This window comes from Myzus persicae, unplaced genomic scaffold (assembly GCF_001856785.1).
Source record: "Myzus persicae strain clone G006 unplaced genomic scaffold, MPER_G0061.0, whole genome shotgun sequence".
Taxonomy (NCBI): Eukaryota; Metazoa; Arthropoda; class Insecta; order Hemiptera; family Aphididae; genus Myzus; species Myzus persicae.
In genome coordinates this window covers 498-25,492 of record NW_019104145.1, presented here as the reverse complement: position 1 = coordinate 25,492, position 24,995 = coordinate 498, and the positions used below count along the sequence as shown (strand labels likewise).

At 27.0% G+C, this 24,995-nt stretch overlaps 1 protein-coding gene across 1 annotated transcript; it reads left to right on the top strand.

Annotated features, from left to right (window-relative positions):
* The first annotated feature begins 288 nt into the window (after positions 1 to 288).
* LOC111039244 (eukaryotic translation initiation factor 4 gamma 3-like) lies at positions 289 to 23,493 on the top strand. Its single transcript, XM_022322648.1, is given in 27 exon segments — positions 289 to 789; positions 2,002 to 2,077; positions 3,932 to 4,681; positions 4,910 to 5,347; positions 14,796 to 14,950; positions 15,493 to 15,700; positions 15,763 to 15,923; positions 16,001 to 16,108; positions 16,182 to 16,370; positions 16,715 to 16,852; positions 17,785 to 17,988; positions 18,056 to 18,132; positions 18,202 to 18,346; positions 18,925 to 19,219; positions 19,489 to 19,583; positions 19,659 to 19,792; positions 19,854 to 19,921; positions 19,996 to 20,180; positions 20,279 to 20,463; positions 21,432 to 21,511; positions 21,576 to 21,724; positions 22,553 to 22,660; positions 22,724 to 22,819; positions 22,925 to 23,003; positions 23,074 to 23,235; positions 23,292 to 23,447; positions 23,450 to 23,493. Coding segments are annotated over 27 exon segments (4,986 nt in total).
* The last annotated feature ends 1,502 nt before the right edge of the window (positions 23,494 to 24,995 follow it).

Here is a 24,995-nt window from a genome sequence, read left to right as displayed (position 1 = left end):
AATAAAATTGCAGATAAAACATATTCTTAACAAATGTCACAAAATAATAGTGATCTGGAAAATGAAATAGAAGAACCAATTTTTGCTTCATTATCAAATGAAATAAACAAATTTAAAAAACCTCGATTAATTTTAGAATTAAATAAAAGAAATTTAAATAGTATAGGAACAGTTACAGAACTTAAAAATAGATTATTAAAATATTTAAACGGTGAATCTTGCTCCTACGATTTTGCAATAGCAAATGAAAATTATCAAAACTTAAATAATCAAACCAAAACAAATAAAATGGATAGTAAAAAACCTTATTTCAAACCTAACATATTTTCCGACTCTTCATCTGATAGTATAGATGCGTTTTTAAAAAAGTATAACAGAGCAGCTTCTATTAATGGCTGGTCTGAACAAGAAAAATTGCAATACATACCTGCATTTTTAGAGGGCCCAGCACTAACTTTTTACGAAAACATCGAAAATCAAAATTTAAATAAATGGGCTGACTTAGAAAAACAACTTCGAAATGAATTCGAACACATTGCTCATAAAGACATGCTTCGCTTATTACTCGATAAAAGAAAGCAATTAGATGATGAACTCCCTATGGCATTTATTAATGAAATTGAATCACTTTGTAGACGTATTGATTCTGAAATGGCTCAACAAGAAATAACCAGATATATAATGAAGGGTCTTAAACCAAATATTGCCAGATATATTGGAATATTAGATAATTCAACATTAAAATTGTTAAAAGACAATATAAGAAAATACGAAATGGTAGAATTTATGGTAACGGATGGAACAAATCAATCGCCTGCCGAAATAAAAACTGACATTATCACTAATAAACTAAATCAAATTTCAAATGAATTTAATGAGAAAATAAACCTGCTTAATGAAAATAATAATACATTTAAAAACGAAATGGAAAACATTATAAAATCCCAAATTCAAAATAATAATCTTAATAAGCCCAATAATTTTTAAAAGAATCGTAACTTTATACCGAACAGCAACATAAATAATAACAATATAAAAAAATGTGAAATATGCTTTAAAGATAATCATACCACGGAATTTTGCTACTTTAAAAACAAGAATAATTCAAATAACAATAATAAAATGCAATGTACAATTTGTTCTAGAAATAATCACTCTATTGAAAATTGTAGATTTAAAAATAACCCTATTAATTGTCAATTGTGTGGTATAATAGGACATTCAGCACAAACTTGTAGAAAATTTTCGATTCAAAAAAAACTAATAAATAGGTTAAACAGTTTTTCTGACACTCACTGTTACCCTTCACCGTCAGTTAAAAAATCAGCAACTACTTACAAAATTAATCATATTTCTGAACCTTTATTCATTCGTGCTAAACTTAATAATATTGATGTACCAATAACTATTGATACAGGGGCCAATATTTGCTGTATTAGACACACGCTTGTTCCCCCTGAAAATAAAATAATTAAAGAAAACATAATTCTATCAGGCCCAAATAACAACCCATTGACTGTCTATGGATCTACAATAATTAAACTTAAAATCGATTCTCATAATTTTGAAACATCAGTATTTATCGTCAAAAATTTAACATGTCAAATAATAATAGGAAATAATTTTCTACACAGCAATAAGGCTATTATCAACTTTCATAATAATACTCTAACATTAAATGATTCAACTACAATACAAACTTACACTAATCTATCTAACACGAATATCAATAATATTAAAGAGGAAATAGCTGATATATTTCTTGTAGATTCTGACTACTCGATTGCACATTGCATATCTGCAGACTTAAAAATGTCTAAAGGAATAGCTTCGCGAATAAAAACAACATTTGGAAACACAACGCCTCAACTCGATAAGTTAAACCCACAAATAGGTGACGCGATCCCAATAGAAATCGGAAACAAAATAATTTATCACCTAGTAACAAAACAAAAATATTTTCATAAACCTAAATATGATGACATAAAAATTACTATTCAGAACTTAAAAAAATCAATGCAAAAATTACACGATTTCAAAATTGCTATCCCTACAATTGCATCAGGCATAGACAAATGTAACTGGTCAATTACCAAACAAACAATTTTTACGGAATTTCTAAACACAAATATCGATCTTCTCATTTGTCATAAAGATAAAACACACATAACTAATAATTGGAAAACTCAAGAACATCAAAAGGTTATAAACTTAATACGCAACAATTACCACTTTTTCGAAACAATGAAACAATTAAATAATATTGACGATAATTCCAATAATAAAATAAAATCACCCATTAAGAATATCGAAAATGATAAAAGTAATAATAACAATATGAGTAACATAAGTGAATTTAAAAAAATAGATTATGATTACAATAATAATACAAAAGATAATAATAAAATAAAATCAGTATTTTAAAATCATAAACCCGGAGAAAATGTCACCGGAGATGGTAATTGTGGGATTTATGCTATGTGTAATGCTTTAAATGATAATAAATTAGATAAAATTACTTCTATAGCCGATATATTACAAATATTAAACATTACACAGCTGCCTAATTATCGGATGTCTGATGACGAATTAGCCGCAATCGCTAATTACTATGAACACGACACTTATATTTACAATGACATTAATAAAACAGCAATTATCTATCAAAAGAAAAACTATGATAATAGGCCCGCAATCGTTTTGTATAATGTCAATAAAAATACGCATTGGGTCCCCGGGACAAGAACAGATAAACCATCAAACAAAGTACCGCATAGTCATATTGTCATTAATGACATGCCGACATTACAACCACTGATAAATAATATAAAGAAAAATAACAATATCGATAATAGCACACTTCCAAATGACCTTATAGATACCCAAAAACCTCTAAATAACAACGATAATATTAAATCAGTAAATAATTACACAAAAATACCGTACACAATTTCGAATAATTACGACGACAAAGAAATACTTATGGACAATGAAGGAACCATAATAAATATATCCCAACATCTCGATAAATATCAACACAAAAAAGCAGTGGAATTAATAAAAAAATGTATTCATCTTTTTACAACCGACACTTCATACATAAAATGTGCCAATATAGATCCCTGTGAAATTAAATTAAAACCAAATTATACGGACCCTAAATGTAATGCACCCCACAGAGTTTCCCCACAACAACGTGAAGAATTAAAAATATCATGACAAATTACATCAAATAATTAGTTTCAACCCAGGAGACTTAGTTCTTATAAAATTCCCATTTTTAGAAGTAGGAAAATCTCCCAAATTAGGACCAAAATACAGAGGCCCTTTCAAAATTTTAGAGAAAGTCAATGACTTAAATTATAAAATTGAACTTGTATTAAATAATAAAATAACTGAAGTGTAATCCATGTTAGGCGCCTTAAACCATATCACTCAAGAGAAAATACTAATAATTAACTATCACTGCCTAACATAAAAAAAAAAATTAAAAAAAAATAAAAAAAACAATAATTAATAAAATAATATCAAACTTGCAAAAATAAAAATAAAATAAATTTAACATTCTTTCTTTTTAGAATAAATGTTTAATATATAAAATATAAATAATAAAATAATAGAATTATAAAAAAAATAATTTGATAATCATATACTCAAACTATACAATAAACATTATATAACGTGAAAATATAATATATTTTTAAGTATGTACGATTATATTATTTAAATATTAAGAAATTAAAAGAATGTATATAGGTATATAATAATAATATGTGTTTAAAAAAAAAAAAAAACTTTAATTTTAATTTAATAACAATTTACAACAATTATAGCAAATAACATAAATTATAAATAATTTTTATTAATATTATATAACGTATGTTTTAGAAACCATTGTATTCTACTTCATATATATTTTATACATTGTAAGACAGAATTTCACATTCAACATTCGACATAATCGTAATGAAGTTCACACATCTACTCATTCTTTTGCAATTACACATGGCACATGGTTTTATTGCATATGACTGTAATGGACCAAAAATCAATATAACATCGTTTAATAGCCTCTCTGTGGAACCATGCGAACCACCATCAGAAATCAACACCCAATTAATTCAAAGAATTCAACTCCTACAAAAAACAGATACCTATCTAATACCCTATAAAACATGCTCAACAATAACAAACTACTTTATAAGTAGATGTTCACTTTTAGAAGATGCTCAAATGGTTGATAATGGAAACTTCACAGAAATAATTGAATTAGGTAGTGCTCGGTGCTCTGAAATACACCAAAAACTATCATACCACCTACCAAACGGAGGGATAATTACACAATTAAAAATTAACGAAACAACATTATCATCCGTCACATTGGCCGGTTTTGTAGACAGACATGGAAACTGCAAAGGCACTACATTTTCATCTGAGAAAGGTACATGGCAAGAAGCTATAGTTCAAGCTAACTATAAAATAACTCTCACCGAAGGATTGGCCGTGGTAAACCACAAACAAAACACATTAACCCTCCCAACCGGTTCAACTTTAAAATTATCCAACCAATACGGTTTGGATAATTATAAAGGGGAGGTAGTATGGGACGCAAATACTTATGATTGTGAAACCCACGAATTCACCATTCTATATGACGGACATGCAACATTAATAACTTCGAGTAATGATAAAACCACTCGAACTTATCTAGTAGAATCGGACCAAATCGTTTTTGCTCTACAACACATAAAATCAACATATATATGCAATATACCAGCTACACAAACTGATCATTCTCAATTAACCATAATTACAGATCCATTATTTTTTCATTACTTTAAAACCAAAAATATAGATTTAATGGCCTATATAAATACTAAATTGGTATACATTGACAATCGTTTCAAAGCATCAGTAATAACTTTATACACAGATCTAATCCAAAAACAATGTGAATTAGAACGAAAAGTACTACTACACAGACCAACATTAGCCACATATAGCCTATCTGAATTCGCATACTCTATGGGCGAAGGTCCGGGATATACTGCATTAAAGGCTGGAGAAATCATATACCTACTGAAATGTAAACCAGTAGAAGTCGAAATCTCACAAAAAAATACAATTTGTTATGACGAATTACCAGTTATTTACAATAATCAATCATATTTCATGGCGCCTAAAACAAGAACTTTACAAAAATTTGGAACAGAATTAGATTGCAATCATATATTACCATCTGCATTTTTACTTGATGGAGAATGGTATACCACATCACAAAATATTAGAGAAATAAAAAGACCACAAACTCTTAAACCTTCTACAAAATGGACATGGACATACAAAAGTATTGAACATTTGATGACTGCAGGAATTTATAATTATGACACCATGAAACAATTTCAACAATACCTATAGTACTACCCCAAGAAATAGAAGCATCTCAAAAAAATTTAGCAAGGCAAACCATGGGCTTTACAATAATGGATCATAGATTAAATCTTAACTCATTGTTTGACGAAAACACCATTAGCACTATGGTTGACAACAAACTAAAAAAAATGTGGGGCTGGTTTACCGTCTTTGGCGAATTTATATCCGGTTTGCTAGGAATATTTTTTGTATGGAAAATAATTCTAACCTGCATTAACACAGGAATTAACATTTCTCTTTTATATCAAACATTCGGTTTAAGCATAAAACTAATAGCAGGAATATTTACAAGCATCACTCATTGCATAATGCACAACGCAAAAAAAGAACAACAACAACAAAAACAGCATAAACAACAAGATCAACCACTATTAACTTTAAATCAAAATCACAGTTCACAAGGCAAAATAAATAAATCAATACTCAAAACAAAAAACTATATACCCAAACATCAGAAAATTATCTATATAAACAAGTTAAAACGTTTGAAATCCAACTACACAGTCATATGCATATTCCATGTAAATGCCAAGAAACATAATCAACTCAACTCTCAACCGAATCATACTATATATACCCTAAAAAAAAAAAAAAATGTAATAAATTCCTAGTAATATTGCATATTCATTATTATTTCGAAAACATGTACACATTTGTAATGTAATTATTATACCTTTTTATATTATATATATTTCATTATATAACTATAATTGAAATCTTTATTATAATTTCATCTTAACTTATATCTTTTCCTAAATATGTTAAACAAATATGTAAAAAAAATATTATGTATCTAATTTTATAACTTTCATTGTTTAACTTTCATGCTTTTATAGTTTAGAATTATTTGTTATACTCAACTTTTGATGCGAGGACGCATCAGAAAAAGGCTAGGGTGGATGTAATGATGGGCATGTAAGCCATCATATCTTTTAATTGTGATTAAATTATTTAAGTATTTGATTATTATTAATCTTCTGTAATTGCACACACACTCACACACACACACACACACACACAATGTATTATATAAGGAATCTAATCTGCTAGTCAAGGGCCAGACGCGTCACTATCGTGTTATTGTACGGACGATAAAAGGCGAGTGTAAAAGACTACGCAGATCGTTCGTGCAATAAGATATTATAATAAAACATTTAGTTATAAACGTATGTAAAAATTTAAAGTATGTGTGTTAAATTATATTGAAAAAGTTGAATAAAATTTTATAATAGTAAATAAAAAAAAAGGATATAATTATTTTGATATTTCAATCAATCACCTCACATTACACCTTAAATACGAATTGCGGTTTCAACAATCAAGTCGATACAAGGATCAGAGAGGTAATATGAACAAATTATAATTATTTAATACGTAATGAATTTAGAAATACATAATCGTCCCCGATTAAGCTAGGGTTACTTTTTCATTCATTACAAATTATTGGTTTATTGAAAAAGGAGTTATTTAAATTCGATTGTATTTTGTTTGTTTCTATTATAACTCAATATCTTCGTAAATATTTTCCTTTTTATTGAATTTTCACCTGAATTTATGTTATTATAATCGTGAACAATGTTTTGATTTAGTATATTTTGATATAATTGGTTACTGGTATTTAAAACTATTTCAGTTTGGGCCGATAATTTATTTGCATTAATAGCTAACTTGTTGTTAGTTTGTCTAAAATCGTCTTAGATTGATTCAGAAGTTTTTGTACTTTCGTTATTTGATTCTGTAGTACTAGAATCACTTAGATTAGATTCTGCTAGTTAATCTCTAATCTCAATTTTATTATTAAGTGATTTCGTTTGAATAGCGATTTTTTCTACTGCAGTTAGAGTGTCCTCAATATCGTCTAGTTCTACAACTCCTTTATAGTATCTTGATAATCTAGATCTCAAATTGTCAACAGCAGCTGTATTTTTTAACTGTTTGGATATGTATAAATTAATAAATGTCGGTTAGTTTGGAGATTTTTAAATTTAAATGATATTCGTCATTCATAATAACATAATGAGATATATTAACGTATATTGGTTTTAAAGAAATTTATTTTGGATTAAAAGGGCTCTTATTTGTATTAATATATTATACTTAACTGCACTAACTACTCAATTTTTAATTTAAAAAAAAATGAAAATATTTTGTTTAAAATAAATATAATTTTGAAAGACAAAGGAAAATGAAAATATTAAACTAAAAAAACAAATAAATCCCATATAAATTGTTATTTAACAATCCTGATTATAATATGTATCTATGTACCTTCAAATCGTTGCTCGCCTTAGCGTATACGTGTAGACGCACGGTTAGCAAAATTGAACTCACGCGGATGCGGTACAAACGTTATCTTGTCGGTAAGACAAAAAACCAACGCGTATTAGTTAATTAATAAGTATACACGCGCACACAAATAATTGTTTTACTTCAGCTAGTAAAAACTGCTCAGGGTTATTCTACCCAAATGTATATAACTGTCGCACTTCAAAAATATTCAAAACAAAATATTGGTGTACTCACGAAGTACAAGTGTTGTCTTTTCCGAAAGACCGAAAAAAATCGAACGCGTACGTATTCTTCACTCGGTATACGCACACACAAAATCGCGTCCTGGGTTACTCCACCCAAAACACTTGAACAAATTAATTTATCTTAACTTGCGAAAAACTCAAAAAAATGTCTGCGCTTCAGGTTACTCCACCCGAAACACACACAAATTGTCGTACTTCGACTTAAAAGGTATAGTGTGCCAAGGGAACTTTACCCAGACCACACGAAAAAAACTGTTGTACTTCTTGTACATAAACACTTCAAAAATTAAACGCGCCAAGTGCCAAGGTTGAGGTACCAGGGCACAAACACAAAACAAAAAAAAATGTTTCCGACCGTAGATAAGAACCCCGTTGGGCGCCACTGTGGTATATTATGCACTTTTTGAGTGATATAGATTGGATAGAAAAGAGTATGGCAATTTGCGTGACTACTCAAACAGAACAAATATTTTTTGGGGGTCGGAAACACTTTTTATTAAAAATTAACATAAATAAAACACTTAAACTAATTCGGATCGCCTAGCCCGTATTACGACAGCCCCTCGGACGGTCGTCGTACCCGCGTCCTCGCCGAGCGACACTCCGCGACGACCCGACTTCTCGTGCCTGCGCTTACGGCGACGTTATATACAAAATATTATTGTCGCCTCAGCACATTTAGCTTCCTAGGCTTGACCTATCCTAATATCTTAATTGCTAAAAATATTCCTACCTAAGTAAAATAATTATACCGGCGAATGTCTACAATATACGACAATATGTAATATTAAAATAAAACAAAAACTTTTTTTCTTATAAGAAATAAAAATTACCTTAATCAATAATGTTGTACTTATTTTTTTTTTATACAAAGATCACAAATGCAGGTCTTCCAGTTGTCAACTCCTCCACAAAGCTCGTTACACCATCTACAACAATTTATACATTTAACCCATTATTATTACTACATATAATATTATTATATTTATCTTCGTGCAAATTACAAAGGCATATTACATATTATATTATACATTACAATACACAGTAAATTGTTTAGGCCAAGTTTGGTTCAAATACACTACAGCCCCTAAAGTAGCACCTTTTTTTTATATAATTAAAATGTTTACTTACAACGTAGATTGACGTTTATAAAAATTATAACTTCAAAATGCAGTGGTTATATGTCTTATCTCTTGAATTGCTCAAAATGTATCATGGTTATTGGTAAATAATAATATGATAAACTTAGTAATAATTAACATACATACTTCTGACCAGCCACATTCGGTACTGTAAGCAAATAGTTTACAGGGACAACAAATCTAGACACCGGGTATCTATGACACTGTATGTGCTGAAAATTGGACCAACCAATCCAAGTCGTTGCCTTTCTCGATTACCCATATACCAGAGCCAAAAATAAAAACCCATAAATATACTTTTACATACTTTTATGTTAATAAATAAATGAAATAAAAGTACAATTTCAAAAGGAGAGACCAGCCTTCTTACCATTTTAAACTTACTTCCTAGACGATAAACAAATACATCGTCTGGTAACGTATAAATAACCACTATAAGATAAACGTAAACAATAAAACAATTAACTATCATTAGTTTACTGGTAAGTTCGTGATCGAAAAATGCAGTAGAAAAGATAAAATAAATTATTAGTAGTTATTAATTAGTATAGTTCTTGTACGTACATAATTAATTAATAGTATATACAATAGAAATTTGGGTCTAGAAGTCTCGGGGGACCAAAAAAAATATAGAAACTTCGATTTACTGTGGTTATTTAAAATATGAAAATGAATGATCGGAAAAAATATCGATATACAGAAACTTCGAATTATCGAGCTTCCGCTTGTTATTTTAGTACAATTTCATGTTATCAATTTACTACATCAACACGTGAAATCGGATTATGAAGACAAATGGTATCCACGGGCTTTGTATTTCATACATCCCAAATCTATTAAAAAAAAACGAAATAAAATATACTCGTAATATTTGAAGTTCATGATTTAATATTATCACTTAATAAACATATAAATTACGTATTAAACTTTTCAGTTACTACTAGAAAACATTTAATTTATAATTAATAATGGTGATAAAAATGATTTTAATTTCTTTATATTTATTTATTATTAAATGTTCAGCTATAAAAATTGAACATTTCATACATTTTTATCTACAAAATCATTTTTAATTTGATATATATAATATATATTGTCGAAATTTGAACTTTAAATGATAATAAAAACAGAAATCTTGTCTATGTGTTTTTAATGATTTGCAACTGCTATTGTAACAATATAACAAGAGTCTTGTATTCAATTTTCATGTTTTTTGACCCAATCAATACAATTTTATTGATATTTAGGTAAAGTAAAAATAATTTTAAAAAAAAATAAAAACTGAAAATGTTTATCAACAGCTCAACCTTTTTTTAAATTTCCATTAACAACCCATTACGAATACCCTTGTATTACATATACAAGTTTTTTGACAGAGTGAACATTTTGTATCGACATAAGTTTAAAACAAAAATAAATAATAACCGAATATTTCATACGCCTGTAAAGTTCAACACTAGTCAAAATATTTTGAATTTTATGGTGTACAGAAAATAGTAACACAAATTCAGTGAAAATGTCATGTATATCTACTTTCATTTTTGTTAGAGTTACACTAAAAACCAAAATCTAATTTTTCGAAAAATGGTTTTACTTAAAACTTTCCGTTTATCTTTAATTTTTTGTTTGTTTTTCCTGTTGCTTTTGAAAAATATTGGAAATTTTAAATTTTCACCTCCCGAATTCATCAACTAGATTCACTTTTCTACCAGAAAAGTTGCTGTTGAAGAAAATCAAAGCACTTTTACTTCCCGAAACCATGATAATAGATACGGAAACAAAAATATATATACATAAAAACACACATCATTGTAAAATTAATACATTCAGCGAGAAAAAAATTTTTGGTGGGTGGCCTGGATAAATCTTAAACGCCCGGCCTGGATTTGGTTCCAATTCCGTTCCTGGTACCTGTAGTTATTTATACAAATTTTATAAAGAACGATTAACATTTAACACTCCTCCAAAGTTTTTCCCCAGAAGATACCAGCTTGATTAAATTAATGTCAAATCCTTAATCGTAAGAAGAAACTTAAGTTTTAATGTCATAATTTCTTTTTGCCCATATACCTTGGATACAAGTATACAACACAATGTTTCAATTGCTACGTAGTTATTATGTTCAAATATTATAATATAAGGTTCATACGGTAGGGGTTAAAATGTGATTAGAAGTACACAGAACCATCAATACACAGAATTCAATGATTTAGGTTTTTTGAATATATCCATGGTTAATTTTCAAAAAAATTGATTTATCAAATACGATTTTTTACTAAATAAAATGAGTCGGCTCTCGCTGGCGTAATTGCCTTACTTATATCTTGAAAATACACAATGATTTAAAAATAAAATATTATTTATTTCAGTTTTTTGATCAATGTTTAAATGTACATTTTGTGAAATGGTGTCTTGTGGTTTTGTACATTATCATTAAGTATCGATACTTACACCATGTAGATCAAAACAATAGTGCACAATAATACATTGATATTTCGAACAAAATATAAAGGACCAACAAAAATAATACAACACATAATATTAATCGTATATGTAAGACAGTAAAAAAATATAATGTCCGTATGGCATGCACCTCTAGGTATCTACGAAAAAACAGCAATAAAAGTGAAAAAAAGTTAAGCTTAATAAATATTTTCATTAAATTAATATATTATTTTCTTTATGATTCAATGGTATAACGCAGCACAATAATGTACTACTTTTCATAATATTTCAACATCATTTCAATTCAATAAAGCGTGTAGTAAAAGCAGCAAATTCTATACAAACGCATTTAACTCCAAAATGATTCACGTAACTCGCCTAGCTCATAGACCTTGTAAGACATCAGAAAAAAGTGTTCTTTTCTTCCAAAAATCAATTAAATAATCTCAAATATGAAAACAATATTCTTAAAAATATATCAGATAAAATTTTAAAAAATTTGAAATCAAAAATTAAAATATTAAACATATCAACACATCAACACATATACCTAACAGAGACAGAACACTTTTCAAGCAGGGACTTAGTTTAATTTTAAGTTTATCTACCTCGATTCCTGATGTTTTCGTCTATGTAAAACGAAATTTTTCTCGATTAAAAAACATATATTTAGCTGAAAACCAATTTTTATTTGGAAATGTATCCAAGTCTTCAGGCAGCTAACTTTTCGTGTAATCTATCCGTGTAATCTATATTGTAATCTATATATGTATAATGTATATATATATATATAGATTGTACGGCACGGCGGCCCGCGGGTTTTCAGCTACCCGTCCTTTTTTGTCTGTCAGATTATGTGTTTGATCGGAGTGCAGATAATAATAATTGTTCCGAGAAATAAAATTAGACAATCTCTTCTTTATTTTTTAGTAGAAATTAGTATTTTTTTAACACTTTTCTTATTAAATTTTTGGTTGTCATTGGGACAGATCGGATGTATAAGCATGCATCAAATCAAATTCATGCGAATTGCCTACCAAGGCTCATCGGCGTGTCCACAATTAAAATCAAAATTAAAATTAAACATATTATAGAGTATGCACCTAACAGGGTCCGCAATCCACAATATGCACGGGATCAGCTACTTATTATAAAAATGATAGGGTTTGATTAATTTAAACTATTTTTGTTTATGACTTTTTATTTGATCATTGAATTCTAAAAATATACATTGTACCTAAATGCAATGAACTAATGAGTAAAACACTTTTTTTAATGTAGACAGATCAGAAAAGAGTTTAATTATTTAAATTATTTAAAACATTTTTATTTTATATAAAATACCTATTAAAAACATTTTTAATTTGAAAATTGAGAAAAACTTCGTTTCACATCGACGAAAACATTGTACACTAGGTATACTTAAAATTGCAGTATGCACAAAAACACAAGGTGATGCTCATGCGTGACTTAAAATGAAAACACAAATCGTGTCAACTGTCAAGCATACTTCTTATTCCTTATACAGATATACAATAGTCAATAATAATATGGTTGTTGTCATCTTCAACGCCGTATAATTTGTCATTTTCTCATATTTTGTTCCAAGTTGAGTGCCACTAGAGTTGCCTATTCAGATTATATCAGGCATGCATGTGTAGTGCCATACAAGTCTGGAGCATTTCCATATTATTTTGATACTCGATGTTATTTTCGTTGTATACTAGACACTGTGATAAATTATTATCCATCATCAAGTATCAAAACAATACTAACTATATAATGTGATTATATTGGTCCATCGGGTTGTGCTGAAGTTCGTTCAAAGACTAAATATATAAAGGTATTAATATTTAATGCCTATTTTTTTTTATTATTTGCATTGCGCTTTTGCCTTATTTATTACAATCGTGTAACTACACTGAAAAAAAAACGGTTCAGAGAGTAGTCAACAACATTTGTTGTAATTACTGCAAGTCATAGTACTAGGCTACAGGCTGTTAGAATAGAATTTTAGGTTCACTTTCATTTTCATTTTTATTAATTTCAAAATTATAGTATTGTACAACGGCTACACTGATTTATCATGCATTAAAATTGTTTACGTATGATAAGCAGTTGGTATAATTGACCAGAATCAACTGTTTGCAAGGTCACTAGTTGCTTTCCAAATATTGTTTTAATATTTTTCATACCATTGAATGCATCATCCGTGTTTTTATCAAGTGAATGGGCTAGAACTTAATTCTTATAGAAGTGTTTATATACAATAACCTACTTCGGAGTATTAATATCATTCGGAAGAACGTCATTTTAGATATTTGGAATTAATAAGAAGAGGACTTATAAATGAGTACTTATCAATTTTTATTTCAAAAAGTTTGACGATTGTTCCAAAATATCAAGTAAGTTATATGCATTTTTTAAATACTTTTCATTAATTTAATTGTGTTTTTATTTCAAATTTGAATTTTACTTAACCCGTCATTGGTTTTATAAAATATACTTCATAGGTATGTAATTGTCTTAAACATTTTTTTTCCTATACTTTAATTTTTTTTATAACTTTCTATAAATCCGCTGTATATAAATTATGATATAATATTATTTATCTAAGCTGAATGGTCTATACTCTATACCAGTGGCCGGCAATTGAGTATATGTCGATAAATTATCAAGAATTATTTATGCAATGTTTATAGTTACAAAATTGTTTTTAGAAATTTATTGATTGGAGGTATTAATAGTATCACAAGACTCAAATAATAAATAATCAAGTGGTTCCCCAGTACTAAATAAGTGAGCTCTGCTCTCATCACGATACAAATGATGGGTTAACATTTTAGATATAATTATTATTATTCAATTTAAAATTATAACATTTTTATTTTCAATTAGTCCACACCAGTCTTATATTTATTTAAATTATTGATATTGTAATATGTATTTAGAAAGTTAAATTATGTAAGGTATGGTATGTATTTTTGATCTTAAACTTTATTTTATTTCATATTTTTGATAATTAAATAATTGTGGATGCTGACACAATGTTATGATCCAGTAATGTATAAATGTATACTTTGTCACCAATTTTTAGTAGTGCATCATTATTGCCTATTTCAGACTATTCTAGTCGTCTGTATGGCTTTTGAGCTAAACATCTGCAATGATATTAATTAAAATGTTATTATCATATTACCTTCTTGAAATAAATCTATCAACTTCATGTAATTGATTTTATTATATTTTGTAGTTAAACCAAAAAAAAAAAAGAAAATGAAGAAGAATAATATTCAGCAAAACATTTTTGTGAAATTAGATGCCAATGATGGACTCAAAATAGATAATGTAATTGAAACTACTACTACTGAGTCTGTTATTGATTCAAAAACTTTTGTGAGTGAAATAAAATTTTTACAATTATTCTTTTGTTACTGGTCTGTTATAACTCTGTCAAAAACTTAATCGTCTAGCCAAGTAGAAACCATATAGTTGAAAAATAGTGTGATTGTTAAATAAACTTTTTATTGAATTAAAAATTTAATAAAATATTTGAAATTGAAAATAATTAAGTATAAAATTATTACTTTACTTATTGTAATTCCATACTCCAGTATATCTGTTAAAACGCAATATATGTTTAAAATATATTTTTAATATATACATTATATTAAATTAACTGATTTAACCAAGTATTTGCCACCAATAAAAATGATATATTTTTATACAATTTATTTTGTATTTTTATAAATTTTTGATTAAATAAAAAGTATGATACGTATTAAAATATTGATTTATTGACTAAATCTCTTGGCTGATAGAATACAGTCTATACTTTCAGCACCCTTTTATTAATGTAAATTAATCGTATGTAAAGCTGATAGCTTTATCATTTTTACTCTAATATAATAAATATAAAACATAAATATATGTTATAGGATATTTTAAAACAACCAGAAAACAAGGATATTAAGAATAATAATCATAAATTTGAAAATGAAGAAAAAAAGAGAATTATTCTAAAACCGGGAGAGTTATTACAGCAATCAGAAGAGACCCAAAAAACGTTAATTCAACACGAACCCGTTATTGAAAATACAGCTTCAAAGTTGCACAGTTATTTAGAAAATTTACCCTATGCTGAAGGTTAGTTTATTTTTTTACTTATGTTTACACAAGTACTAAGGTTTTTTTTTATATTTATATAGGACAGTGGAGTGTTAAAAACCCAACTGGAAAAAAAGTGTATTCTAAATTATTTTTAATACAACTTGGTAGTGAAGCCATCTGTCAAAAGAAACCTGATGTATTAAGTAACTGGACTAATTTAACAACATTTCCTAGTGCACCACACATAAGTTGCTTAGGTGTAAGTTTTTTTAATGAATATTCATTATTTTAATATTTAAACTTATTTATTGTATTTTATTATTCAAAATTTATTAGGGGATGGTACGTAATTTACCAAAATTTCAAAGTGCTAGAACAACTAGATTTATGCCTTCCTATTTTGAACCGGGTAATAGTCAATGTGGTAGTGATATGCCTATTATGGTGAGTGTACAATTGGATAATGTTGATAATGTTTTTAAAATCAATTAAAAAATATTGTATTTATGATTTTTAGAAACCAGGTGCCAAACTCAATAGTAGTCAAGGAAAAACAGTAAAACCCAGCACTATTCATGTATCTCTTTCCTTAAGAGAAGAAATTAAATTAAATCAGTCTGGAAATGCTTGGGTTCCAACAGCTGCTAAAAAAGCCACCAAGTCTGAAGTACTTAAAATAAAAAATGAAGAAGAACAAAAGAATGATGTAGGAATTAAAATTACATTTTATTAAATTTACACAACAATGTATATCATTTATTAGTTGAACTTAGTAGTATAATTTATTTTAAATTTATGGTAATATATGGTGTGGTGTAGTCATAAAAAATATAACAAATACCAAGTATTATCATACAATAGTTAATAGTAGTAAGAAACATATACTTTTAGTTGATAACAATTTATTTGTTTTTTACATTTTTTTTACATAATAGTGCACAAAATATAAGATTTATCTATACAATTTTAGCGAGAATTGATTCTGGGTTTTTTTTTTTTAAATAAATCAATATCATTGTTATTCATTCTGTGTAAATTATATTTTTACAGGAAGTAAACAAAAGTGTTTTATCAATTTTGAATAAAATAACTCCTGATAACATGGCTTCATTAACTGAGAATTTTAAAGCATTGCCAATTAACACTATTGAACGTCTGGAGAAAACTATTGATTTAGTTTTTGAAAAGGTAATATACAAAAAATATATTTAAAATTAAATAATTTATATACATAGAAAAAGCAAAAATAAAATTATTTCCCATATTTTTAGTTGTGTAAAACAATTTTCTTATAAGTAATATAGGTATCCCGTATGCAATTGATGAACCATTTATTTTATTTCATAAATTAGCTTTTTACAAGGGCACAATAATTATAAAAACTGTTTTAAATGTTCATTCATTTATTTCGTTTTTGTACTCCTGATTGATCTATATATTGGTAAATAGTTTTAAATTCTGAAAGTTACAATGATGTGTGTTTTTTTTAACTTTTTGAATTTTGAAATGAATTAATTAAATTCAATATTTGAAGTATTAAAAATGCTCCAATTTTTTACATCAGCATCTTTTCTGGTATAATGAATCTAATTTGTTGTGGAAAAAACCAAAAAAAAATTGAAAAAATCAATTTAATGTTTTTGAGCTAACCACTTGAATTCTTCACCAAATTTGTATATTTGCATTTTCATTTATGATAATATTTTCAAACTATTTTGACTATATTTGAGCTATTCATTTCTTTGAGACATTTTTCGAATTTTGTGAGAAACTTTTAAATTATTGCCGATAGAAACTTTGTCACTTAGTAAGAAAGTTTGAATATTAAACAGAATGGTTTTCATATGATTCTTTATTAGCAGTTCAAAAATACTAAAGATACATACGCACAATTTTAAGTTCGAATATTGACAAAATTCATCAAAATCCCAAAAATATACAAATTATTTTTAGTTAGGAATTCATAAAAGTATTTCTTTTCATAGTTAACATTTAAAATGTTAATAGAATATTAAAAGATTTATTAAAAGCTTTTCTACCTTTAATAAACCGTAAAAAGTTCACTGAAATGGTAACATTATTTATTTATCTAACATTTTTTCATTATCATTTAATTTCAGGCAATAGAAGAACAAAGTTTTGCTCCTCTTTATTCATTTTTATGTTCAGCTATGCAATCGGTACAAGTTAGTTCTAAGTATGGTAAAACTGTAACTTTTAAGAAGTTAATAATAAGTAAATGCCAAAGCCTATTTGAATTATATAAGGACCAAGAAATGGATTTTGTTAAAAAACTCACTGAAATCAATTCGTGCAATAATCCAGTAATTTTGATGACACACAAACATAGTTATGTAATTATTGTTAATTTGTGATGGCTATAATTTTTAGAAAAAGAAAAAAGAACTTCAATTCGAATTTGAAGAAAATGAAAGAAGAATGCGCAAACGTTCTGTAGGAAATTGCAGGTAAAAAAAAATATAATATACACTGTAAATGAAGATCAAGCTTCTATACTTTTTATTGTATATTATTAGATTTATAGGTGAATTATTTAAACAAAAAATACTTTCCCCAAATATTATGTTGTATTGCATCGAGAATTTAGTCACTAAACATGTTGAAGAACCACTTGAGTGTTTATGTAATTTATTAAAGACTGTTGGAAAAGAATTGGAACAAGTAAATTTAACATTTTTTAATTTCATTTAGTTAATAAGAAATTATAGTCTTACTTAAAATATTTAATTAATTTTTTTTTGAAATTTCATCATAATAATTTTCAATAATAAAATAAAATACATTTCTAATGATTGATTTATTAGTCTGACTATGCATTTGATAGCATGAATATTAATGTATTTTGGTTAAGCTTAATAGCAAAGGATAATTTTAATTTTTCAATTTATAGTATACATTGATTTTTTTTTTTGAGAAAAAAACTTTTATCGTAGAAGTATTAACTTGGGATAGTACCAATTATAATTTTGTCTTAATAAGGTTTAACAAAATGACATCATCCAGCCTACTAATCTTAAGTTGGCTTTTAATTTTAGTTTTAAATTACAAATTACAAAACTTGAAGGTTAAAAACCTTTTTTTTCTTATATTTTATTGGTTTTCATATTTTTTAATTTTTAAGCAAATTGAAGATGTAAAATTTCATAATTTGAAAATAAAAGTATTTTAAATAACCGAGTTACATAGAAAATGATCTTACTTTTAAGATTTACTAACTCTATATATTTTATTGTTTTTAGTCGTATAGTTTAAATGATACTTTTGATAAACTGAAAGATTTAACATCCAGAAACATGAAATCTAAGATTCCATCTAGAATAAAATTCATGATACAGGATATCATTGATTTACGTAGAAATAAATGGATACCCAGGCGTATCGAAAGCAAACCCAAAATGATAAACGACATAGAAAATGATGTCAAAAGTAAAGCAATTGAACTACAATCTATATCACTAGCTCATAATAGACCTGAACAACAAGATGACCATCGTGGTGATGACAAATTCAGGGGAGGCAAAAACAAAAGTCACCGTACGTATCTTAAATTTCTGTAACTAAACAAATCAGTATTATATTATATGTTTAATAAATAATATGATTTTGTATTTTTTTATAGTTTTTAAGTGTCTAATCTTCAATTCTTCTCACTGAATATCTAATTAAATATTGATTAATTAGTAATTACTCACTGTGATAAAAACACATTGTTAAGTCATAGTAGTTTAATTTTTATTTACTTTTAAAATATTAAACTACATTATCAACTAATATAATAGTTATCATTTATATGTTCTTTTTAGGTGGATATAAGAATGAGCAGAATATTGTTCAAAATAATACTAGGTATAAGCAACACAATTACACTATTGACCCTTCTAAACTACAATGTTTCAAGGTAATAATATGTGTATTATATTCAATACATACGGTATAACTTGAATAAAATATTAAACATAATCAATTTCCGTAGGAAAACACATCTGGAACAACCTTAGGCCCATTTAAGCGGTCATTTACCAAGGGCAAAGACATGACACTTACTAGCAGTAACCCAACTGCAGTAATTATTAATGATAACAAATCAAAAAATTCTCCACAAATTATGTAAGTATATTTATTTTTGAGTTAATAATTATTTTTATTATAACCTTACAATATTTTTTAGCTTAAATAAAAACACATCAAGAAAGCTAGTTATATCTGAAACTGAAGAAAGACAAAGAATGATGTCTGGTATTGCATTTAGTAACTCAACCATTTTTAAAATACACTTGATTTCTTTATTTTTAATAATTTTATTTTGTCAGGCCTAGCGAGTATGATGACTCAATTTGCTCAACCCACTCCTTCAAAAAATTCTTCTGGTTTACAACAGCCCAGAGAGACTGTTGAAGAACCAGTGTCAGATTTATTGAGCATAGAAATGGCTAATAAAATTAATATGAAATGTAAAAACATCCTTCTTGAATATGAACAAATGCAAAATTTAGAAGTATGTACTTAGAAGAACAAAATATTCATCATTTGTAAATACAATTACGATAAGGTGAAATATTAGTTATAATCTTATAATTTTGCTTTCTTATACAGGATATAATTTATTTATTATTGGAAGATGAAACTTCGGTGATCTGCACAAGGCATGAAGAGTTTGTGAAATCAATGTCACTTACGACCTTAGATAGTAATCCAATTACTAGAACAACAGTGGCAGGAAAAATTTTTGCAGAACTTTTATCTAAAAAAATTATTTCTGTGGAGGCCATAACTCGAGGGTAATTATTTATTCATACTTCATAGTTTATAACAGGGGTCCTCAACGACCTCAACTATAGGGTTGGGACCCAATTTTGAGTAACCATTAATGTTAAATTTAGCAAAAATTTAAAACATTGATGTACAATTTTTATTTTTGAGTCCCTGCCTACCTGTAGTGCCTACCTATGCGTTTGAGATGTTCCCATCATATTCTAATGTGACTGAAGAAAATTTATAAAAAAAATAAAATTAATGTAATGGCAGTATGTAATTAAAACACATTTGTCAAAATAAAGTATTAATTTTAAAGCATCTCAAGCCATTTGATTAAATAATATGTGGATTCTTATCCCGTTTTTACACTGTTTTTACACAAAATACGAATTATCTTCACTAAATGAAAGCCAACTATTAGAATTATTGTCAGATAAATTATTAGAACAATCTTTTGGTACTAAAAATTTAAATCAATTTTGAATTTCTTTAAGAAATGAGTTTCCCAATCTTTATGAAGAAGCATTAATAAAATTTTTGTTTTGGCAACAACATATTTATGTTAGGAATCCTGATTTTGGACATTAACTACAATCACAACCAAATATTGTGAAGCTTGTGAAACTTGATGTTTCACTTATTTACTTCATTGGAGCTTGAACTGATTCATTGGTAAAGCATCATCAAGACCAAGGAAGTCATTAAGTTTCTATTTTTATTCTATTTTAAAAAAAATTATGTACCATAAAATTTTTAAAAGAAATATTTATTTTTAAATAGAATTTAATTAATATTATGACCTGTTATTAGCATAAGTAATATGAATAAAAAAGAAATGTATTAATAAGAGTCCCCAATAGTACTTTTTATTTTACCAGTAAATATTATTTATAAAATGGTCATATGAAAATTTGGGTAAATATCTTGAGTAAAGATTGAGAACCACTGGTTTATAACATTGTAATTAATATGATTTTTTTTTTATTTAAAGAATTGATGCTGTTCTTAAAGATTGGAATGATTATTTGATAGATTACCCTCAATTTTTCTCGTATATTGCTGCCATCGTTGGTAATTTTTTATTTATGTAAGTATTTGAAATATACAACACTTTAATTTAAATATTTTTTTTTAGCTCCATTATTATTATCACGAAATGCTTCCTTCGATTTTAACAATTTAAAAGACTCTTGTACATCAATACGACCAGACCACTCTGGTAAATTTTTCACAGAAGTATTAAATAAAATTCTTAGTTCTATGAAAACGCAGACCATTAAAGAAGTAAGTGCCAGTAGTATTTAAAGTTATTTGTTCTATTAGATTCTAAGTGGATCAAATTGATTTAAGATTATGTAAGTTTATTATTATTATATTTTCTTTTTTGAGTAATAAACATGTTTCAATATGCATAAAAGGAAGTAGGCACGTCTTAAACTTTTTTAATACATTTGTTTTGAGAATTCTAAACCAATCAACGCTCATATTATTTACAACTTTCTAAGAATATTAGAAGATTTAATTGACAAAATTTGATATTTTAATGAAAGTCTTGCACCTAATTAATATTTAACTATTTAGTGAATTTTATTAACCTAAATTGTTGTAATTACAATTAATTGTTCAGAAAGACCTAATTGTTTAAATTTTATTCACAGAGTGTTAACCTTTTGTACAATTTCATAAAATATAATCTTAGTATTTAGATATTTTTTTGATGTAATTAAATTTGAAGGATATTGTCATAGATTAAATAGGTGTATAGATAGGCAAGTAGGCAACAATGATGCTATCATTTATCGCTTATTATTATAGTTTAGATTTGAATCATTAGTGGTACATATTGGCAGGAAATGAGTTCATACCTAATTCCCACATCCTGCCAATAACTTCGCCACTTGTAAGTTGAATCTAAATTTATATTATAAGCAATAAATGGTTGCATTTATGTTACCTCTATATATTGGTATTTAATCCATGATACTGTGTAACTTATATTTGTTGATTATTTAAATTATCTATCTCATTATAACTTACTTATATTTTATAAACTTATAAATATTATGATGCTCAGTTTGCTAATCTGTTATACTACTATTAATGTCATTTCAGCATCTAGGTGGTATACTGTGGATTTACAATAAGTGGAAGACATCAGAATATGTTCCTCTAGATGTATTTATGCCTAATAACCAAATAAATAAATATTTTGAAAATAATGTAAGTTTTTAAACATTTTATAAGTATTATTTATTCTATTGTATTTAATACATTTAATTTTAGAGAATTGGAGTATTCTTTTTATCTATTGCTATGTATGATAAAATGAAGATGACTGATAGTAAACAACTTTATAATGTAATGCGTAGTTGGATAAGTGTGAGTAAAATAGTTAGCCAACCAATTTAAATTAGTGTATTTTGTATTATGCATGTTTATAATAATTAATAAGCATTGTTATTAATTTTTTTTTTTTTAATTTAGACTTGTTTTAGTGCAGAAATAATAAAATACCCTCAGTTTGTGCGAGCACTAACTATAGCTATTATCATCGTAGGTTCAAGTAAGTCACTTCTTCTACAGTTATGATAAAATAATAAGTCAATTAATAATTATGAATTTTTAACCTATAGAACCGAATCATTCATTCGAGGATGTCTTTGATCATGTTCATATGAAACTGTTGAAATATTATATTCGGTTTGAACTACTTCCAGACCCTGAAATCCAGGCAAAAGAAGTACAATGTCTGTACGGCATTCAAATTATATCTGCTGCACTTGAACATCCTGGAGGTTAGTTAACTGTTTAATTGTTGGGTTTATTATTAATATCACTGTTTTTCCATAAGGTACGTTATCAAGACTGTTCTATAAGTTCTATCAAGATAATATTATAAGTAAAAAATCATTCGAATTATGGAAAAAAGAAGACAAATTCAAAGATGGATTCAATGAAGACTTAGAAACAAAACCTATGGCTCTAGTAGTTTCAAATTCATTTTTCCTTTACTTGAAGCAAACTATTCTGATGAGGAAAAAACACCTGAGTAGCAAAACAGCACTCTAACTTTTTTTAATTTACATCAATCTGCAAAAATTCTTCAATTTTATTTTATTTTATTTTAATGTAGAGACCATGTTAAAAAAATGCATATAAATAAGAAAAAAAAATTTGAAATACTTCGCAATTTTTGACTTACATCCTTTGAAAATTCAATTTTTTATCTTAATTTATTTATATTTTGTAAATCTAGTTTTACTTGATAATAAGGCTAGTTTCTTAACAAATTAAAAATAAATTACCTAAATTATTGCCACCCACCCCCCCTCTCTAATTCTCTTATTTTGACACTGGAATTATGACAAATTAATTTTGTAAGAATATATTTTATATGAATTATACTACATTATTTATAATTATGAATTCATTAAATAATAATTTTTATTTGTTATGAAGATAATTCATTGAAGAAAATAACTTTATTTTTGTGTATACCTTATTACCATTGTAAGAGGTAAGACTATTGTAATGTGATGTAATATGAAAATAATTTTGTTCAGTCAAGTTTTAATGTTGCTTGTATGCTATATGCTGATATTATCCATAGCCAGTAAAATTAACATTTCAATATACACGTATAACAACATAAAATGTTGAGAACAAAATTCCAATGTTTTAATTTGTTGGTTATGGAACTAAGTTCAGTGTTTGACCGGCTTAATTCAGTCTACATAGAGCCATAGAGGTATGAATTGTTTAATACTTATCAACTAATATATAATTATTTAATAAAATACAATTTAATTGAAACAATGATTTTTAGTCAAGTAATAAAAAATTAAAAAATAGATTAACACAATATTTTAACGTAGAATCTGAGCCAAATGTATTTATTATTATCTTCAATCAAAATGGAAAACACAAAAAAAAAACCTCATTTCAGAAAACATACATTTATAAAAAATTATAATAGAGTAGCTAGCACGAATGGGTGGTCTGACAAAAAGGAAATAAAATGTTTACCTCTATATTTAGAAGGCCCTATTATAACATTTTTTCACAATAATGAGTCAAATTTATCAAATGACACAAAATTTGACTGATTTAGAAAACATAATAGAAATCGAATTTAAACCCACAGCTGAGCTCGATATGTTGAAATATACATATATATGTTACGGGCAAAGTGGAAAATTCGGGCAATGTATACAATGCCCGGGCATTGTACACAGTGACCGGGCATTGTATACAATGTCCGAGGTATATTGGGCAATGTAAATTGTGAAGTATTTATACAAATAATCTGCATAATATATTTTGTTAGATGATCCTGATAATGATATGAACTTATAATCGCCATCTGATTGTGCTTGCATGTACGTGCGTGAAGTTGGCCCCCCCCCCCACCATGACCGATTTTTTTGAAAATTATGTACTCATTTTGCAAATTGGTTTTCAGAATTTGCAAATCATTTCCCTGCCCGATGTAAGCGAAATAAGACATGGGGGGCCAACTTCACGCAGCCCCCCTTGTGAGCTACAGATTTCAAAA